Below are 20,404 nucleotides of genomic sequence, written 5' to 3' on the forward strand. Positions count from 1 at the left end.
TTTTACCCCGCCTTAACTTACACAGTAATATAATAAACATGTGCAGTCTAACCCTGAAATGTTCAGGAAAATGTCCTGCATGAGGTCACGTGTGCATGAGGGCAGAGACTAGATTTTCAAAACATAACTTGTCTCCCAAACTTGGCGAATATTCAATATATTACAAGAACATTGTTCAGCTCCTCGCCCGCCATGTTCCAAGAGAGTAATAAGAGGTCTCCCGCTGCTTACATGTGCATCTGGCCTTGTTCCCTCTTCGTCTTCTTCTGTTGAGTTTTTGGGCAGGTGGCATCTATAAGTGTTTTGTTACTGCCATTTGTTGGATTGTTGTGGCAATATCTATTCCCGTATTGCCGTGGCATGTTTGAAACGGCATAAGACGGGAATGTTTCTGAATGTTGCTGCATGTGTGAATAGTGTAAAATTATCAGCTGTGCCTGGCAGGTCATTTCAATAAGGTTACTGTCAAATTGTGACCACCTTTAAGATTGAAGAACGTCAACTTCAGTCTGTGTAAGACTGGCACGAACGTATACAGTGAAATTTCAAATTCTTGTTTCTGCACATTTCGTCTTATTGGCGTTCAGCACGAGTGGAAGAGATGCGTGAAAACTGTGGCATTCAGTATCCAAATGTGTAGAAGAACCTGTTGGAGAAATCATTTTAATCGTCATGTAGTGTGTAGATAATATTGGAACAGATGGGGGAAGCAACATCTTGTCATTTGTGTGTGCATGGTCAGTGTGTGACAACTGTTATTATTTCTCTGTAGGCCACGTGGCACCCTGTCTATGACCTCGTCGTGGCGGGCCGCTACCCCGATGACCGCGTTTGTTCAGGAGATCAGAGGACCATCGACATCTATGACGCCAACACGGCAGAACTCGTGTATCAGCTGCAAGATCCCACCGCTGCAGGGATCAAATCTGTGAGTGTGTTTTTAAAAATGCAGGAAAGACGTCTGAAGGCAAGAAAACTGTTGTCGCTAACGCACATAAATGTGTATTTACAGGTCAATAAGTTCAATCCAATGGGTGAAGTGATCGGAACTGGAATGGGTGAGTTCTTCAAAAGCACCTCAATCATTAATGTTTTTTTAAGTGACGATGTCGAGGTCAGATAAAGATGCTTAATGTTTACCCACAGGTGTGACAGTCCTAGTCTGGGACAGAAACGAGTCACTGATGAACGATCAGCAAAAACCGGAGGAAACCGCGACCTCCGCTGACAGCTTGAGAGGCCAGAGGAGGCGTCAGCAGCGCTCCAGTCGGGACCGGAGAGGTCCTGCTGTGGATGCAAAGCTCAAGAAGAAACTGGCTTCTCTGGAGGAATCAGGGACCAAAACCAAGACCAAGACTGGGAGTACGAAACAAAAACAGATGAGGAAGAAGTGAACTGTGTTTGTCTCCCTCGTTCCTTTGTTTACTGTTCGTTGTGTCTCTAACTTCAGGGATTGTTTTGAATATTTAAAAAATGTTCCAGATATACTTTTATAAACCAGTTCAAAACTGGAACTCTTGTACATTCACACAAATGTTTTTTCTACTGTACTTTATTAAAAAAATGCTCCATACATGATCGAGTCCTCAATCTTTGACCACTTTTTGTTACGAAAAAACATCACAGGAAGATTTAAGGCAGCTGATTTATTGCAGACACATTTATCTCATACAGACTGGCACTTTCATGCATAATTGAAGAGATAGCTTCCACGTAGTTCATGGACCGTGACATTTGCCAGCTGGAGGAGCACTCCACCCCAGGCCTCCTGTTCCTCCTCTCTCTCCTGGTGCCCGGCCTGGTGGGCAGAGTACACCATGCTCAGGACGAGACTCTCAAACTGAGCATGAGTCAGCGGTCTCCTCCTCTCACCCTGCAGTTCGGTCACCATCTGCTCCATGGAGCTCTGACTTCTGGGGATGTTGTCGTTGATCTGGGACAGGAAAGTCCGCCCCGCCTTCATGGACGCCAGCTCCTTGTCGAGCAGGACAATGTTGTTGTCCTGATCCATCTCCACCCCGCCCAGCAGGATCTGTGTGCAGGATAGAAAAACACACGTCCATCACTTATTTACTATGTGAGTAAAACCTAACACTTAAAATGTATCTGCGTGTCGACTTCTGTGAGCTCTGAAATGGAGAAAATACCTCAAACATCAGGTTTGCATCAGAGATTGATGAGCCAGTTTTATGAGAAGTTGGATTTTTGCCTGCAGCCACATCTGAAGTAGAAAATACTGACGTTTAGCTGCAATATAATTGAAATTAATCACCGGAGATCAACTAAGTGCCTACATCAGGGAACACAGTGTCTTTATATAACATCTTAAAAAATGTGTCCACATCACAGTGCTGTCAAAAGATCTTGTTTCTTCTTACCTTGCAGCGCAGGCTCAAACCAAAGCCACAAAACGAGCTGAAGGCAGATGTGAAGTCGTACTTTCATATTTATTCTTCTTTTACCGACCGATAACACACCACATCCTTCTCACCTCTGCTCTCCCTCGTCTACTTTTGTGAATCCAGTCAGAAGCAGCTCAGCCTGAATACCGTACATTTTTTCATCTTGGAAAAAGGGACCAAAAGCCAGTTGGCTGTAATGCAGAGCAGACAGAAGTGCTCTTTTAATTCCTGCTTCTTTTCATCCACTGCATGAAGGACTTTGAGCTGGCAAGACTTAAAAGTTCACAGAGCCAACTGACCTTCTTCACCATTTATTCTCCAGTTAGCACAAGCAGCTATGTGGATAATGCATTTTCCCAGTGTGTTCAGGTTGAGCAATACAATGTAAAACTCAAACAATAAATAAATATACAAAAACAAATATTAAGAGCGTCAGTATCAACTAAGTGGGGGTAAGAGCCCTTCTCCAAATTATTAAGTCTAGAAAATAAAATGTTTTTAGGGGCATTTTGTCAATAATAATCTGGAGGGATATTGCAATTAATATAGTTAATTATTTCTTTGCTCAGTAAGGGTTTAACCTTCAAGTATTTGCAGCTTTTAGTAAAATGTTTACCCCTTTTTTTTTTTTTTACTTCATGATAATAATAATAATAACTTCCAACTTTACCAGACATCACACTAATTCGGTGACGCGGCTCTGAAAAGATATCCTGCACTTCTTCACAATGGAAGAAAATGTTTTCTGCAGTCTTAGTATCTTTCTCACAGTATTCATAGGTGTTATTATCGTAATTAAACTTCATGAGCAAGAATCCATTGGCAGGATGAATGTCAACGGATGAGACAAATATGTGCAATAAGCTTAAAACCCAACACAGTACGGTGTTATTTTATACAGTACATGCTGCAACAAAGGCACTGTTTGTAGAGTGTCATACACAGTAATGGACTCTGAGTATATTTGTACATTTCACAAGGACTGTACTTAACTACAATTTTGAGGCACTCTGCTTGAGTATTTCCATTTTCTGCTACTTCATACTTCACTATATTTTGATGGTAAATATTACAGGCCTAATTTTGATCCACTACAGTGATTTGATTATTCTAGTTACAAGTTATTTTGCAGATGACATGCTGCTCATTAGCATGATGTGCACTTTTAATTAATTCATTTTATAAGGAGCTGGATTTCTGCCTGCAGCCACATCTGAAGTAGAAAATAAAAAGTTTAACTGCAATATAATTGAAATTATTATTTTTTGCCTGCACATAATGACCCAGTGCATACAGTGTCATTATATAACACAGACATTTTTGTCCACATCACACTTCACTACTGCTTCTTCATACTTCTACCTCACTACATTTTGATGGCAAATATCGTAGGCCTACTTTTTACTCACTACATTTAGCTGATTACTTTAGTAACTAGTTATTTTTGCAGATTACATCCTTCGTCATTAGCATGTTGTGAACTTTTAATTAATTTAGATTATTGACAATCCGATTTGAAGAAAAAAAAAAAGACTGATTCTGTTAATCGGAAAATGCTGAATATTGGATCTTGATCCAAAAAGTATATTCATTCATGTAAATATATGTACTGTATATGTACTAAGTACTTTTAATACTTAAGTACTTTTTTATTGACTTTTACAGGCTACTATTCATATGGGTGACATTTTCTTCTACCTAAGTATTACTTTAACATGATATCTGTACTTTTACTCAAGTATGACTTTTTGGTACTTCTTACAACACTACAATACAGCAGTATTTACATGAAGTAGAAAGGTAGTATTTCTAAAATAGCAGATGTAGTAACACAGCTCCACCACATGGTGGCGGTAGCACCAGTAGAGACCAAGGGGGCGTCTTCGCAGCTGAACGATGAAAAAAAAGTTTATTTACTTCCGGTGAAGAGTTCAGCTGCTCCTGAATGATAAATTTAGAGGAAATAAAGGTAACCACGCGTGTTTACTTGTCCTGTTTAAGGCGTTACGACTCCTCTGTCTTGTTTACACTTTTAGTTATAACTCTGCTTCCACGATATCACGGTTGAATTGTCAGTCGCGGGAACGTTAGCTAGCTAGCTAGCTAGCTGCTGTGGGCGCTAACGCTAGCTGATCACAACCGCAGATAACGGTAAAGACAACGTGATTAGCGTTAGCGTAGCATGGCCAGTGTCACTGTAAACTGGATTATTTTTAATTTGTTTATTTTATTTTATTTCGATTCTTTCCCTGAAATCGTCTCAGGTGTTGAGTTATATTGCGTTTTTCTGGTTGGTGTGTAATATTTAAGCTCTTCTAGTTAAAGTAATGTTTATTGGGGTGATAATATTAGAAAGGGCTTTCAGTATAATACAGTACATTTTAACAGCAGCATTACGACAGTATCCAAAATGATAATAATACTGAATCAACGCCAAATCTAGAGGGATAAATCAGCTTATATTTGTTTATTTTTTAATATTACATATTAGTATTTCGGCTGGTTATTAATAAGAAATTGCAGGGCAGAAATTGAATGTATATATTGACCATTACAGACCACTGATGTGTATTTTTCAACTGTAAAACTGTCCTGTCATAATGTCCTCATGGTCATAAATCATCAATCATAAAAAATGTTATTTATTTATTTAAAAAAAATTGGCAGATAAATTATCAAATTTTATACATACTCCAATATCATCATCATCTATATGGGGCTTCAGTATCAGTCGGGCTGCAATCAGCTTGTCTAGAGAAGTTACAACAACATCTGAGCATTATAACCTTAATAAATGCAGGGGTTTGTTGTACTTCTTTTGTATTAGACTGCATTAATTTCACCGAGACGTGTCCTACAAACTGAAAACTGGGTGTGTGTTTTTAGGCAAGAAGCAAAGATGGAGTCCAGCGAGGATGGGGGCCTCAGTGTCGGAGGCTCTGTGGGGGAGGAGAACTACTTCCTGGGATACACCTTCACCGACCGCTCCCACTCCAGCCGGGTGGTGAAGAGCATCATGGACCTGTGTCTGGAGGATGGCTTGTTTGCCGATGTCACCGTCACCGTGGACAGCAAAGAGTTTCATCTGCACCGGCTGGTGCTCTCGGCACAGAGCAGTTTCTTCCGCTCCATGTTCACCTCCAACCTTAAAGAGTCGCACAACCGCGCTATTGAACTGAAGGATGTGGGCGCCACCGTCTTTCAGCTGCTGATTGACTACATCTATCACGGCACGATTAAACTGAGGGTGGAGGAGTTGCAGGACACCTATGAGATGGCAGATATGTACCAGCTGACTGCGCTGTTTGAAGAGTGCTCTCGCTTCCTCTCACGGACAGTCGAGGTCAAGAACTGCCTGCAGGTGATTCACTGTTTCTCACAAAACAGTCTTTGCTACATGGTTGTAATTGTGTAGTATCAGTTTCATGATTGGCTTTTTTTTGTCCAGGTGATGTGGCTTGCAGACAGACACAGTGACCAGGAGTTGTATACTGCAGCCAAGCATTGTGCTAAAATCCATCTGGCTCAGTTGCATCAGACTGAAGAGTTTCTGAATCTGCCACTCTGTCTTCTGTTGGACATCATCAAAGGTATTGACCATCACTGACCTATCACTATGTGCCGTGATGTCTGAAACAGTGTTTTAGTATAAGCCACTACTGCAATTCAAATCATATCTTTTTTTCCCAAATCGTGTCCTTTTGTAAAAAAAATCTTTAATTTCCATATGATATTAAGATGAACTAAGACATTGTCAGATAATCCATCCTGATGGGCATGACGTTTACTTTAACTTTGTCAGGCTTAAGTTATCATCGCACCATAATGCAGTAGAAGCTAGTATGTTAATATGTCAAGTCTCCACTGCTTTAGCATCCAATGATCATACATTCAACCCAAAGCTAAAACTCAAATTATGTTCACTGTGACACTGTTACACATTTCCAGCTGAGTTTAGTGTTTCTGTACGGTTGAACTCCAGTCTTTACTGGAATGGCTGATATCCAGCTGTGGCCTATGTGGTTGAAAAATATGTAATTAAAAACAATAGAAGGTTTGGGAAAGTGGTTTTCCATTACATCATCTGTACTTATTAAAAACATACAAAAACAGTCACAGTCACGTGATGTTGATTACACATTTATGGGGCATTCTGGGAACTGAATGGTTGAGGCATTTATCCAGACCTCAATGCCATTCTGCCCGCCAAATGAGTAATGTTATAAAAACAAAACTCATTTTATCAATGTGACTCACTAGGCTTTGTGTTTGTTTGTGTTCAGATGGCGTTCCGAGCTCGCAGAATCCAACAGTGGCTATCGAGTCGTGGATAAACCACAACAAGGTGGAGAGAGAGGAATTTTCTTGTATCCTCCAAGAAAACCTCAAGGTAACATTATTTCACGTAGAGCTGAGAAATATCATTGAAGAGGATGCTCTAATTGTATGTCTGTTGTAATAATTTGTATCTCAGGTGTCTGGTTTATCTTTATCTTGTGTATCCACAGGAAATCGGTGAGAACGTCCACATTTACCTGATTGGTAAAGAGGAAACGCGGACTCACTCCTTGGCTGTGTCGCTTCACTGTGACGAGGACGATTCGATCAGCGTGAGCGGTCAGAACAGTTTATGTCATCAGATCACTGCAGCCTGTAAACACGGAGGCGACCTGTATGTGGTGGGGGGGTCCATCCCACGACGCATGTGGAAGTGCAACATGCACACAATGGACTGGGAGCGCTGCGCCCCACTGCCCAGAGACCGCCTCCATCATACTATGGTCTCTGTCACTACTGAGGACGCTATCTACTCACTAGGAGGTAAGACGTTGCAGGACACTCTTTCTAATGCCGTCATCTACTACACAGTGAAGGACAACATGTGGACAGAGACCAGCCAACTGGACACGGCAGTGTCCGGGGCTGCTGGCGTCAATCTCGGAGGCACCATTTACCTGCTCGGAGGGGAGGAGAACGACATGGACTTTTTTACAAAGCCGTCTCGACTGATTCAGTGCTTTGACACCAGCTCCCAGAAGTGCCAGATCAAACCTTACATGCTGCCGTTCGCAGGCTGCATGCACGCGGCGGTCCACATGGACGTGATCTTCATCGTAGCGGAGGGAGACTCGCTGGTGTGCTACAACCCTCTGCTGGAGAGCTTCACCCGCCTTCGCTTCCCAGAGGTGTGGAGCTGCGTTCCTTCACTCTGGAAGGTGGCCAGCTGTAACGGCTGCATATACGTCTTCAGGGACAAATGTAAGAAAGGTGACGCAAACACGTTAAAGTTTAACCCGGCCACGTCTGTCGTCTCCGTTATCAGAGGTATAAAAATCCTCCTCACAAACTGGCAGTTTGTTTTGGCCTGAAGCGTCGTCTGGATGTTCACGATCTCACCGCAGAGAATCAGGGAACACTGTTGGATAACTTACCATGACTCCACTGTTGAGACATCCTGAGAGGACCTCTAAATGTATTTACTCAGCTGGTTTCTATGTCACTCATTCCATTCTGACCAGTACAAACAGTTGCTGTGCGTGTGTGTGTCTGTGTCTCATTGTTAGCGGAGAGGTCAAACAATTTGTGATGATGCTGTAACCAGTGTTGAACTAACTGACATTGTTTTCCTGTGCACTGCTGGTTTATTGATACGCATGAACAACTTAAACTGAACATAAAACATCCTTCAGTATATTGTACGTGAATCAGTGTATCATGATGTTGTAGGTTAAATGTCCTCTGATGTCAAATTTAAAGTTCATAAACATGATGACGGACGATGTTTTTCTAACTTTTTCACTGTTTCTTGTCTTAAGATTGTATTTCTTGATGTACGATGTTTAAGTTAAACTGTTGACAGAAATGCTAAATATATCGCTGTAGCTAAATGTTACGTCCTGTCAGTCTTCATGCACTAACTGTATGTCACTGTTGTGTTTATTACTGGGGATTTAGAAACTTTCATTCTTGCAATTATGCAGCGATGCATTTAGAAAAAAAATCTGCACTAGCTCAACAAAGACATAACTCCCAACAGTATTTATCTTTGGTAATGCATCTTGTGAATGGCGAGGTGATAAAGGTGCCTGTTTTGTCCTTGGCAGGGGGGTGGAGGGGGGGAGGTTGAAGGAGAGAAAGCTACTACAGAGAGGCCAGAACTTTGATCCCATTGATGTGCTGCAGGAGGCTGTGCAGCTGAAACCCAAACCCAGTAACATGTCAGACTTTGTGAACTATTCTAAGCATCAGTTGCTGACGCCAAGATGAAGGGTGGGGGTTTCTGGGGGCACATATGCGCCTCCATAAGAACTCCCAATAGGAACTGACGGCCACTACTAGCCTCATCTGACATGCAGTCCCTTAATGTTGGGCAATAAAGCTGTTTATAGCCCCTGTATCGCAGTTCACACCCCCACATGATGTGAGAGTCCGCTGGGATCCATTTGTGGACGTGTTTTTAACGCTCCAGAGGGTTGCAATGTAAAAATGTGCAGTCCAGTGTTTCAGCGAGTGCGGGTTGGTGTGAAGGTAGATCGCTAGGAGCTGTAGTGACCTTGGGACTGCTTGCTGAGGGCAGGACAGAATTCCTGAAGGGACACATGGTCTAGAGTGACAAGGCCATCTGCTGTAGCGCCAGCAGTAGGAGGAAGGTGGAGGGGGTCGGTGCTGAGAATTCCTCTCGCTGGGGTGTGGAGGGAGTAGATATTCTGGGATATCGCTGCTAGCACTCCGGTGGGAAACGTGTTTCTTTGGCATTTTTCAAGCGGAAATCTGAGGGAGAATTTTTTGAACGAGGGATCTTCACACGGTTAAATGGGGAAGGTATTTCTCCAGCTCTCTCTGGTGATAATGGTCTTGCTGTGTTGCCGTTTTACTTCGGTGGATCCAGTTTCCTCTCCGTCTCAGCACAGCCGGAGCTGAGAGAGCGGGATCCTGTAGGCCCTCTGGCTCCGACCCTCTCAGGAGGATCATCTTCAAGGGATCTTCTTTGGAGTCGTACTGTGCATGGCAAGGATCTACTTTCTTGCTGCCTCACTGAAATTGCATGGCCTAAACGAATGAATATTTTTATGAGGCGCCTTGCACCAGAGATGGGCCAGGACCAAACCAAGCAGCAGATAGAGAAGGGCCTGAGGTTGTATCAGTCCAACCAGACAGACAAAGCCCTGCATGTGTGGACAAAAGTGCTGGAGAAGACCTCAGATCCTGGGGGGAAGTTTCGGGTGTTGGGGTGCCTGATTACAGCTCACTCAGAAATGGGGAAATATAAAGATATGCTAAAGGTAAGAACAGCTGACAATTTGAAAAGGTTTAATTTGGGTGAAATATGTTTTAATAGCTGTGTTGTCATGTGGATTTTAAATAATTCACACTAAGACATTTCTCACATTTTTAAGGCTGATCATATTTTGTTATGCAACCAGCTGTAGCGTGTGTGTGTGTGTGTGTGTGTGTGTGAGAGAGAGAGGTTGAATGCCACTGTATTGCCACTCAATTTTATATGTCATCATGTCTGCTACAGTTCATGCTGCAGCAGCATTTTAGCAGTGATTATTGAACGCAAGGAGGTCAAAAGTCACCTCCTTGGTTCCATTTACAGTGATCTTGAGAAGCATGGGTTAATTTGTGGCTTCCATGCGATGCAGAGTAAATAAGTGCCCTGCAACCCGAGTATCAGTGTGGGGTGTCTTGTTGACATAATTATCTTTACTCAAGCGGCACCCACTCTCTTTCACACAGCTTTAACGAGGACTTTATAAAGCAGAGGCCTTAGGTCTTATTTATTCTTTTATCCAGCCTCTAACTTAAATCAAATTTCCTGCAAGTTGTCCCTCACCTTACCTTCTCTTTGCAGTACGCTCTCGATCAAATCGACACGGCCAGAGAGATGGAGGACCCCGACTACCTGACGGAGGGATACCTGAACTTGGCGCGCAGCAACGAGAAGCTGTGCGACTTCCAGAAGACGGTGTCCTACTGCAAGACCTGCTTAAACATGCAGGGCACCACCGTCAGCCTGCAGCTCAACGGCCAGGTGTGTCTGAGCATGGGCAACGCCTTCCTGGGCCTCAGTGTCTTCCAGAAAGCTTTGGAGAGCTACGAGAAGGCCCTGCGCTACGCACACAACAACGACGACAAGATGCTGGAGTGCAGAGTGTGCTGCAGTCTGGGCAACATCTACGTCCATCTGAAGGTACTTCTGCACGGCAAATTCCTACATCTTTTAAGTCATTGTCTGTTAAATTATTTTACAATCAGAGCTGTAAAAGATCTAAAATACTTTGACAGACTTCTCAGGTAAAACATTAAATGGATTGCACGTGCGTCTGTTTTGCACATTTAATAATACTGATGCCAGAGTATGATAACACTGCAGAGCATCCACGCAAACATCATCAATGGTTAGCTCATGTAGTGCTGGGCATTGTAAAACGAGGGCGGAGTGAGTCGGCTGGCTGGCGAGGGGCTTATGTAGTACCCTTGACATCGGAGATTTGTAAGAGTAATCCCTCGGCTTCCAGGGGAGGATTGGTTTCAATGGGATTGTGGTGAAGTGGCGTTTGAGGAATGCACTCGTATGTCACGTTATTTTATGACAGAAAACATATATTGTGCCTGATGAAAGGTAAGATTCTCGGTCACAGGAAGGGAAACACAAACCAAGAAGTCTGTGTCAGTAGTATCTAAATTGGACATCTGACTTTGCTGCCATTTGTGGGCAATAATTGGACATCCGAGGTCTTACTCATCAATAACCTCTGCCAACAGGACTACGAGAAAGCCCTGTTCTTCCCTTGCAAAGCAGCTGAGCTCGTCAATGACTATGGCAAAGGTTGGAGCCTCAAGTATCGAGCCATGAGCCAGTACCACATGTCTGTCGCCTACAGGAAACTGGAGCGCCTGCCAGACGCCATGGAATGCTGTGAGGTATTGTTTTATATAACCAACACACAAGAGATGCATCCCACAAAGACAAACTTACATAAGTCTGCGGAGAATGTCACAGTTTTTGTTTCCTCCCCCGACGCCTTTGACCGTTCTGGTGTCCGAGCTGCAGATACAGTAGATGTTTCTCTCTGGACAGGTGCGGGCGCCAGTTGTTGTGTTGCACCAGGCCTTAGACCTCGACAGAAATATGCTCACCGAGGTTTAAAGTGTTAATGAAGTGGGTGGCTTTAGTCTTCACTGTGTTCTAATAATGTACCGAGGGTGAAAAATATCTTGATGTCATTGCCTTGGAGTGTAAAAGTATAGTAACAAGACAGCAGGATGCGTTTCAGATTTATTACATTTGCCAAACGCTTTTAGCCAAACAGTTTACACATCTCCTCATATTTACAATACCAGAGAAGAGAGGAGTCCTAAAGGTGGAACAACAACGTGCCACGTTCTGCCTCTCAGTTGGGTTTATGTGAAAATACACTGCTGAATGAAATAAGTGCATCCCTTTGTGAAAGTAGTCAAATAAAATACAGCTGTCCGTTTTTTAATTGAAAGCAACCTTTTAAAATAGTTGCATCCATAATGACACTTAATTTAGGATGCGTATTATATTTATGGCTGTTTATAGTTTTATACCGCCAGTTTAATTTGATTTTATCTCTCTAACGAACTGGAAAGAAATGATACAAAATGATTTCCCATCATTCGATTTCAGCAGAGCTTTGGTACGGCAGGCGAGGAGGTCAGAAAAACTCTCTTCTCTAAAATCTCTGTCTTGCTCTTCAACAGGAATCGATGAAGATTGCTCTGCAGCACGGTGACCGTCCTCTGCAGGCTCTGTGCCTACTAAACTTTGCAGACATACACCGCTGCAGGCGTGACGTTGATGTAAGGTGCCACCATTTGTGCACACTTGTTGGGTTTCATTAGTCCATATATTTTTGTGCTTTCTCACTAAAACGTTTTGTCTTGGATATTTTCTACATACTGAGCTTTACTTTGGTGTTTCTCTTCGTCTATCTAGAAAGCATTCCCTCGCTACGAGTCTGCGCTGGCCATCATGACTGAGATTGGAAACCGTCTTGGACAAACTCACGTCTATGTGGGAGTGGCAAAGTGTTGGCTTGTGCAGAAAGAATTTGACAAGGTATCTGTAATTAAAATACACATTGTCCTTGCGAAACGAAATTGTTTCACCTAGAAACTCTGACACACCCTCCCTCATTCCTTATTTTACAGGCTCTTGATTCCTTGCAGCGAGCACAGGAACTGGCTGATGGAATTGGAAACAAGGTAAGTGGTGTTTGCACAGGACACAAGACAAAACACACAAGTAGAGCTGCAGAGATTAGTCCTTTAATCGATAAGCCAACGGACAGGAAGTTACTTAGAAATTATTTTAATAATGAAATAATAATTTTAGTAATTTTATGAGCAGAAATGATGCACCAGGAAAGTGTACTGTACGTATAAAAATGTTAAAATACTTCAAGGTCCCGAAAGATTACATTTTTTATCCTATGCACACAAGATAATTGTTAGTTTTACTTGTGGGGCACTTTACAATTTTGTCATTAGTATGAGTACACGATGACCTCTCGTAAACCTCTGCTGAGCTTTGCACAACCCCAACCTGAGCACATCTCATCAGCAGCGTAACTGAAAACGTCTGCAAGTGTCTTTGGGGATTTGAATTTATAACAATGCCTCTTAATTAAAGAGCTGATCAGATATTGAGTGCATGACTCTGCCAAGGTACAACAGTCCCCTTTTATACTCACTCATAGATACAGCCACCTAATATGCCTGATTTTTTCCATCAAGATCCTTATTCCCTGATAAATTATGGAAAAAAATGGTAACAATCTATAAATGTATCAATAATGAGAATAATCATTTGTTGCCATCCGACACAGAACCTTTGTAAATCATACAAGCTAGTATATTGCACACAAACACAGTCTACATGTGACGCTGATGGTCTTCCTCTGATATCTATCTGAAGCTGTGTACGCTGAAGGTGCACTGCCTGAGCGAAGGGATTTATCGAAGCCGGGGGCAGCAGGAGGAGCTCAGAGAGCAGGTGGTGAAGTTCCTGCAGTGTGTCGAGGAGCTGGAGCTCTACTGCGGCATGTGTGGAGAGTCCATCGGGGACAGGGACCAAAAACTGCAGGCCTTACCCTGTTCCCACATCTTCCATCTCAAGTGGGTGTTTTAGCACATTGTGCTGTCACCTTTCATTGTCTTTGACACATGAAGTTGAGAGACAACACAAATGATTAGGTGTAATTTTGATTGTGTGTTCTGCGCACATAACTTTGCGTGTAAAAGAAATGCTTGTTTCTGATCTGTTTTAAAGAGAAATCCAGTCAAAGACGACCTTTAATATTCTTTATTTTCAACATATTTACACGCTGACATAAAGCCGTTGACACTCAGCTGTTTCATCCTTTCAGGTGTCTGCAGACAAACGGGACAAAGGGTTGTCCTAAATGTTTCAAGTCCTCCATGAAGCCTGGATTTGTGTGATTGTGAGACTGTGTTTGTGCGTTGGATCTGCAGACACAGGGCGAAGCCTCGCAGGCTCCTGACTGATCTGAGAGCAGCAGGCAGCCTCAGGATGTGCCGAAGATGTTTGAGGAGTAATAATCCACTGCTCTGTGCACAGGATGCTGAACCGAACCCGGAGTGTCGCAGAGTTCGGCTCTGAGGACACAATCAAGGCGTCCACCTTATTGAAAGACATCAGTCTGAGTGAGGAGGTGTAACTGACAGCGTTACATCTCCATATAAGCTGAAGAAGAAAGAACCTACATTGTCTCTGACGACTGGCCGTTTGTTGCAGAATTTAAATCAAGAGGAACATGGACCGTCCGAAGAGCATTTATTACTTGTATTTGCTATTTAATGCATTAGAGTTGTTTATTAAAGTCAGTGGTAACTCTTTAATCTTAGTCACACGAATTGTTGTATTACCTTTTTTCACAACATACTCAACTGTTTTCAGATTTATTTTTTATCACAACACAGAGCCATTTTCTGAATTTACCTGATTTCATACATGGTATATTTATTATTGTATTCATGTACATACTATTCTCATGTTAATTTGTTTTGAAAGTTTGAGGTGTTTTGTAAAACCTAAAAAAAAAAAAAACGAAAATCTCTTAACCATTCAGAAACTAGTATGTCTTTACAAAACAGGTTCATGCAGCTGTTTTTTCTCCTTTTTCAGTGAGATTAAGGAGCAGGATCAACACACATTGTGTTCATAGAAATTCCTTTTCTGTCCATTTCTGGAAATGTTTTACTCTTAAGTGTGACATCAACATGATTTTGTTGAGAAGGAAACCTATTGGGAAAGGGTCTTCTTTGACCAATCACACTCATCAGATGATTATTTAGAGGAGTTGCATACAGTTTGTGTTAATGTAGTGTTTTCGTATTTGTAGTCGTATGTAAATATTAATTAATGGTACAATCTCAATAGTCGGGTTGAGATGATTAACTTGCTGAGGCGTTGTAAACCTGAGCTATCACATCATTTATTGTTGCATGTTTTACTCACAATGCAAAGCAACACAATTGGATTACATCAGATTGTGTATCCATGAAACTGTATTTACTTATGTCAGAATTGTTAATTATAGTATTTCTTAATATCCAGTTGCTTTTATCATTCATATCCCTTATATATTAGTTCAACGTGTTTTAGACATTTTGTGATTTTAAAAAAAAACAAAAAAACCTTTTCAGTTAAAATCGTTCTGGCTTAAATGATGTTTTTCACAATCAGAAGTTTTCCTCAAAAACTTTAATCTCCTACTAAATTTCTTTTCGGTAAAGTCTGGTACAGCTAGGACAAAATAATTAGCTATAAAAGGATAACTTCACTCATTTTACTTGTGGAAATAACTACTGCTTATGTGGGGAAAAAAAGTTGAAAGCCTTCTGTGGCGCTAGAGGACGCTGCATGTGATTGCCTCAATTGATGTCACTCAGTAGCTAAATTGCATTGTGGGTAATGTAGGCACCAGGCTTTGAGCAACACTGTTGGACTCATAATGGACAGTTTAAAGACAAATTATCAAAATCATTACAGCAGAACGAGACATCGCCTTTTTTTATTCCACGTTTTCTTCTTCCTTTTTAGAATTTGTCGCCTACATTACCCACAATGCAACCCAGAGAGTGTGCATGACATCACTGGAGGCAATTTATCAGATAACATGCAGCTTCCTCTGGACCTACAAAAGGCTTTATACTACTTTGTTCACATATGCAGTTTTATTCCCCAAGACGTGTAAACACACTGCAATGTGTAGACTTTGGTGCTGCCCTTTGAGCTCTTTAGAAACACTTATAATCAAACTTGACGAATAGCTGTAGCTTTAAAATACGAAGTATTTAGATTCTCTCTCTGTTCAACATGTGAGTAAGTTGACTGCATTAAAAGAGAGAGACCCAACTAACCCAATTAACTTTTACTGCACAAGCACTTATGTTTCTTTCATTTTGACCTCACTCCTGAACAGCACCTGTCTGAGGTCTCTGCATCCAAAATAATGCTGATTCTATGTCTGTTTACCTGTAGCACGATCAATGTATAGCAAAGATATTCTCGACACTTTTTACTCTCGGTTCTGGGGTATAAATACGATTTTACTGACAGCGCAGCCACTCATCTTTAATGGTTTAAACTACCTCTGTTTTTGCCTCTAAGTTTTGCCTTCCTCAGAGGATTAATGCAGTAATAAAACATTTAAATACTTGTAGAATTGTTATGTTTTTCTAGACATCGTGTTGATATAACCGTGATTTTATTGATTTAGAGTCTGACTAAAATGCATTGTTAATATATTTATGCATTGAGTCAAACCGTGGTACTGTGTCGCATATGGAAACATGGAAAATGGAAAATAAAGTGCGTTGAAAATGAATTTAAGTGTAGCTATACCTTTTTTTTTTAGCCCATGATATACTGTTGACATGATATTTTTTAACAAACATGAACTGGGTATGTAGACAGTTGAAACAATATTAGCCCACAGAACATATTTCCTCTCTTACATGCTGTGATTAGAAATGTAATTAAAATGTATTATTGGGTGCACGTTAATCATGTGCCAGTGTTCCTAAGTGAAAAAGTTAGGTGCAGCCAGTGTAAGAAGTTAGTCTGGAGCCCTGTTCATTTATTTTCTTCACTAATTTTGACACTGAAAGTGAATATCAGTCTTCTTCCATCACTTTATAATAACAGGTGTACATGAAGTACATAGGACACTTGATACGTGGTGAACCAGTAGTACTCGTTCGCCAGCATTGACAGAAGTTTCAACCATGCGTTCAAGGTTGCACCGCCTACAGTCACTGCACCTGAAGAGCAGGAAGGGAAGCCTTCCAGTAACCTCACTTGACAGGAGCACTTCAAACCTGATGGCAGCAACGGGCTCGCTCTCTGAGGCGGACTTACTTTGTCCTCAGTGCTCGGACATTTATACCTTTCCTGTTCTCCTAAAATGTGGCCACAATATCTGCAGAGTTTGTTTACAGGCTTTCTGGGAATGGAAAGGATGTCGAGAATGTCCTGTGTGTCGCACTGTGGCCGTCCCTGGGAGGCCTCCTATCAACTTGGCTCTAAAGATAGCTGCCGACACATTTCAGGTGCGAAAGACCAACAGGAATGAAGAAACCTGTTGTCTCCACAATGAGAAGCTGAAGATTTTTTGTCAGAATGACGAGGAGCTCATCTGTCTCGTCTGCCAGACATCAAAACAGCACAGAGTTCATGAGTGCTGTCCGGTGGAGGAGGCGGCCGAACAGAAGAAGGTAGGGTAAAAATAGAAACTTGGAAATAACAAGGGGATTTACAGTACATACACACCAAACGCAGAATTCACTAAGTTATCTGTGAGAGTAAAGATCTGTTGTTTTCCACTGTGGGTGGAGGTTTTTTTTAGACGTAGAGGGGGATTAATGTCAAATGTTTCCTCTATATAGTAGAAATATCAAAATATTGTCCAAGGAGACATCTTCTTTTAAATCTAAAGAAATGTAGTTTCAAAAATATTCAACAGAAAAGCAGAAAATAGACAATCAACAGAGTTGTTAATACATTTTCTGACCACAAATGAACTCTTACAGCTCCAAATTTTAACTTGTGATTCTTCTATAAATGTTTTAGAAAGAAATTACATTCATGCTGGAGGCCTTGAAGAAAAAGCTCAGATTACTGAACAAGACAAAGGAGCAATGGGAGGAAACAAAGACCCATATTCAGGTAAAAGTTACTAGTCATCTTGTCATCACCCATGACACGTCCTCTACTCACACCTTTATCTAACGAGTGTGACTAGTTTTAATCACTTCCCAGAAAGTGCCATGCTGACAGATGCACACAAACATTCCTTTTTGTTTACTGCCGAGAATAAACAGCCTCCTCAACATTACAGACCCAGGCTTATCAAAGTGAGAAAGCAATCAAGGAGGAGTTTGAGAAGCTTCACATGTTCCTGTTTGAGGAGGAGGACATGAGACTGAAGGTGCTCAAACAGGAAGAAGAAATCAAGAAGCAGGTGATGTGCGAGAAGCTGAGAACCATCCAGGAGCAGATCGAAACTATGTCTTCCACCATCAGGGATATTGAGACGGCCCTCACAGTGAGGGACTTGCCGTTTTTAAAGGTAAATGTACAGCCTTTATGTACACAACACAACATTATAGAAGTCTCTCTCAACATTGATAAGAGTAACACCAGCACTGACTCCAAACTACTGATTTATTGAATTGGACAAGATTTCAATCCCATGAATCTGTCTGTCTGATGGTTTCCCTCCTGTGCAAAGGAATTCCCCTTGGGATGATGAAATCTCAGTCTGAGTCAACAGACTGGTTGACATTGCCATCCCAGCCACGCTGCTAGCATGGCTAAATTACAATGGTGCTCAGAAGAGCGCATACCTCTGCCAAGGCCCGATAGTCCCCTTTTGTACTCCCAGATACCAGCCACCTAAATACGCCTGATTTCCTTCAAGATCCATGCATTATTTCCTGAAGAAAAAAATCTTGCAATGTTGAAGAAAGTGAGAAATATGCCTGGATCCGTCCCTTTATCTGGATCCAGAAGTTAACAGGGTCTATTCTGGGCTGAGACCCGTCCTCCATACAAGCTTTGTGGAAATCCGTTCAGTAGTTTTTGTGTAATCCTGCTGACAAACCAACCAACAAACAACCAACAACACGGGTGAAACCATAACCTCCTTGGTGGAGGTAAAAATATAATGTAGGCGAAGAGTGTTTAAATACATTTAAATACATTTTGTTCTGTTAAATATTTTGACACTTCCTTTCATCTTTGTTCGTACTCTTGTCTCTGTATTCCCACTTGTTGGGAGGGTTTGATGCAGTATACTATGTGGTGACCAGTGTTAAACATTTTGACCTGACAAACATCCGACTGGGATAGAACCTTTGCCCATTTATATAATTTTGTGGTTTGGAGTCACTGTGCCAGCGTTACTCTATCTCCAATAGCCGTATACCTACATGTGACGTGCATATTCACATTTTGTTAATAAGATGCCTTTCTTCACTTTCCTTTTGTGACCTCAGGACTACAAGAAGACAAAAAAAAGGTATGTATATCACCCTATCTGCTCCAATTAGTATAAACTGTCTCCACATGGCAATGTCGTAACCATTACAACATGTTTCAGGGCCAAATGCACCATTCAACAGCCTGAGTGTATTAGAGATATCCTGATTAACACTGCAAAGCATGTGACATCACTCAAGTATGGAGTTTGGAAGAAGATGGCCAACATTGTCAAATATGGTGGGTAAAAAGACAGTGGCTGAAGTTAAAGTTTACTGTAAACTGTTTTCAATGTGCTGAACTTTGTTTACACTTTCAGTTCCCATCACTCTGGATCCAAACACGGCCCAGTCCAACTTAAAGTTATCTGAAGAGCTGACCTGTGTACAATACAGCAATAAGCAGCCCCTACCTGACAACCCTGAGCGCTGCACCGGCAGTGTGTGTGTCCTTGGAGCTACCGGCTTCAAATCTGGGAAGCACAGCTGGACCGTCGAGGTGGGCCAAGGCAAAGACTGGTACATCGGAGTGGCCAGAGAGTCTATCAAAAGGAAGAGCACTGTCTTCCTCAACCCCGCCGAGGGTTTCTGGGTGATCGGCTTGTCTAATGGAGACTCATTCTGGGCTCAGACATCGCCTCCCACCAAGCTGGCGTTGAAGCAGAAGCCTGGGAAGATTACTGTCAAACTGGACTGTGACAAAGGAAAGGTGGTTTTCATCAACGCTGCTGACTCGACTACAATACACACATTCAGTGAGAAGTTTACAGAGAGGGTTTTCCCGTACTTCTCCCCTGGGTTGTGTGAAGATGGGAAAACCTCCAGCCCACTGACTATCTGTCCTCAGACAATAAAAGTGGATGTACAGTAGACATACAGCTCAGTATGAGTGTGTGTTATAGCTGCTACAGCTGATCAAAACAAGAGAAGTCGCAGTTTAAAGCGTCAGTTAACCCCTGAATCAAGTACACATACTTCTCTTATCTGTAGTGCTATCTATCCATCTAACTCTTTGGTGTGAGTTGCAGCCGTAGAGATGTCGGCCTTCTCTTGAATATAACAGAACTAGAGGGCTCTCAGCTTATGGTGCTCAAAGCGCAAAGAAAATCCATTTGAGAAACTCAAACAGAAATGTCTCTTCCCAGAAATTATGACCTGGCTACTCAAGATAACACAGACCTTGTTGTGAGCAGTTTCATGTAGGAACTATTTTCTTTTTTCTTCAAACTACACTCGTACTGTATCACTGCACAGGAGGCGTGCATCTACTCAATGCCAAAACGGTGCAGGGTATTAACAGTGGTGCCGACTTCAGTTAAAGGTGCGATATGTAAGAACTGGCCTCCCGTCAAAATCATAGGAGGCAGCATATCAAGAGAGTAACCACAGCAATTCACTAGTTAGCTCAGTTAGCCGTGCAGCTAGCGACTTATAACTTGTATCCAATTAACATTACAAAAGGCATC

At 41.9% G+C, this 20,404-nt stretch overlaps 5 protein-coding genes across 8 annotated transcripts in view; 4 read left to right on the forward strand and 1 right to left on the reverse strand.

Moving 5' to 3' along the window:
* The window catches only part of ddb2 (damage-specific DNA binding protein 2), a 75,404-nt gene extending 73,831 nt beyond the window's left edge, over positions 1–1,573 (forward strand). For all 3 annotated transcript variants that reach the window (XM_084363358.1, XM_084363357.1, XM_084363359.1), the window contains 3 exons: positions 773–928; positions 1,013–1,058; positions 1,147–1,573. In XM_084363358.1, coding sequence (XP_084219484.1) covers positions 773–928; positions 1,013–1,058; positions 1,147–1,394 — 450 coding nt within the window. In that variant the 3' untranslated portion in view covers positions 1,395–1,573. The remainder of the gene's footprint in view (positions 1–772; positions 929–1,012; positions 1,059–1,146) is intronic.
* Positions 1,574–1,615: 42 nt separating this feature from the next.
* On the reverse strand, positions 1,616–2,510 carry LOC311263359 (protein FAM180B). The gene is made up of 3 exons (XM_084363361.1): positions 2,379–2,510; positions 2,148–2,221; positions 1,616–2,032 (listed from the first exon to the last, which is right to left on the reverse strand). Exons 1-3 carry the CDS (start codon positions 2,443–2,445, stop codon positions 1,685–1,687), a joined length of 489 nt encoding a protein of 162 aa, XP_084219487.1. The 5' UTR covers positions 2,446–2,510; the 3' UTR covers positions 1,616–1,684.
* Positions 2,511–4,286: 1,776 nt separating this feature from the next.
* Positions 4,287–8,295, forward strand: kbtbd4 (kelch repeat and BTB (POZ) domain containing 4). 2 transcript variants are annotated; one of them, XM_084363217.1, is made up of 5 exons: positions 4,287–4,371; positions 5,289–5,763; positions 5,851–5,992; positions 6,686–6,792; positions 6,911–8,295. In XM_084363217.1, exons 2-5 carry the CDS (start codon positions 5,302–5,304, stop codon positions 7,769–7,771), a joined length of 1,572 nt encoding a protein of 523 aa, XP_084219343.1. In that variant the 5' UTR covers positions 4,287–4,371; positions 5,289–5,301; the 3' UTR covers positions 7,772–8,295. The 2 variants fall into 2 exon arrangements, with proteins under 2 accessions (XP_084219343.1, XP_084219344.1); XM_084363218.1 differs by lacking the exon at positions 4,287–4,371 and adding an exon at positions 4,378–4,553.
* Positions 8,296–8,397: 102 nt separating this feature from the next.
* On the forward strand, positions 8,398–16,285 carry rapsn (receptor-associated protein of the synapse, 43kD). The gene is made up of 8 exons (XM_084363219.1): positions 8,398–9,685; positions 10,258–10,596; positions 11,172–11,330; positions 12,135–12,233; positions 12,370–12,492; positions 12,585–12,638; positions 13,351–13,550; positions 13,802–16,285. Exons 1-8 carry the CDS (start codon positions 9,461–9,463, stop codon positions 13,872–13,874), a joined length of 1,272 nt encoding a protein of 423 aa, XP_084219345.1. The 5' UTR covers positions 8,398–9,460; the 3' UTR covers positions 13,875–16,285.
* A 496-nt stretch (positions 16,286–16,781) lies between these two features.
* Positions 16,782–19,867, forward strand: LOC311263926 (zinc-binding protein A33-like; the record flags this gene model as incomplete). Its single annotated transcript, XM_084364301.1, has 6 exons — positions 16,782–17,174; positions 17,530–17,625; positions 17,798–18,028; positions 18,957–18,979; positions 19,061–19,179; positions 19,259–19,867. 6 exons carry the CDS (start codon positions 16,782–16,784, stop codon positions 19,807–19,809), a joined length of 1,413 nt encoding a protein of 470 aa, XP_084220427.1. The 3' UTR covers positions 19,810–19,867.
* Positions 19,868–20,404: the final 537 nt, after the last annotated feature.

The sequence above is a fragment of the Pagrus pagrus genome, assembly GCF_965226575.1.
Source record: "Pagrus pagrus genome assembly, chromosome: 10".
Lineage (NCBI taxonomy): Eukaryota > Metazoa > Chordata > Actinopteri > Spariformes > Sparidae > Pagrus > Pagrus pagrus.

What these genes read in the sequence shown, in the direction of transcription:
- LOC311263359 (XM_084363361.1), bottom strand. Translation starts at nt 2,445, where the DNA reads ATGAAAGTACGACTTCACATCTGCCTTCAGCTCGTTTTGTGGCTTTGG. An exon ending in GTTTGAGCCTGCGCTGCAAG is followed by an intron (nt 2,222 to 2,378) that starts GTAAGAAGAAAC and finishes TTTCTACTTCAG; the next exon opens with ATGTGGCTGCAGGCAAAAAT. An exon ending in ATGCAAACCTGATGTTTGAG is followed by an intron (nt 2,033 to 2,147) that starts GTATTTTCTCCA and finishes TCCTGCACACAG; the next exon opens with ATCCTGCTGGGCGGGGTGGA.
- kbtbd4 (XM_084363217.1), top strand. Translation starts at nt 5,302, where the DNA reads ATGGAGTCCAGCGAGGATGGGGGCCTCAGTGTCGGAGGCTCTGTGGGG. An exon ending in TCTGTTGGACATCATCAAAG is followed by an intron (nt 5,993 to 6,685) that starts GTATTGACCATC and finishes GTTTGTGTTCAG; the next exon opens with ATGGCGTTCCGAGCTCGCAG. An exon ending in TCCTCCAAGAAAACCTCAAG is followed by an intron (nt 6,793 to 6,910) that starts GTAACATTATTT and finishes GTGTATCCACAG; the next exon opens with GAAATCGGTGAGAACGTCCA.
- rapsn (XM_084363219.1), top strand. Translation starts at nt 9,461, where the DNA reads ATGAATATTTTTATGAGGCGCCTTGCACCAGAGATGGGCCAGGACCAA. An exon ending in GCTGCAGGCGTGACGTTGAT is followed by an intron (nt 12,234 to 12,369) that starts GTAAGGTGCCAC and finishes TCGTCTATCTAG; the next exon opens with AAAGCATTCCCTCGCTACGA. An exon ending in TCCCACATCTTCCATCTCAA is followed by an intron (nt 13,551 to 13,801) that starts GTGGGTGTTTTA and finishes TCATCCTTTCAG; the next exon opens with GTGTCTGCAGACAAACGGGA.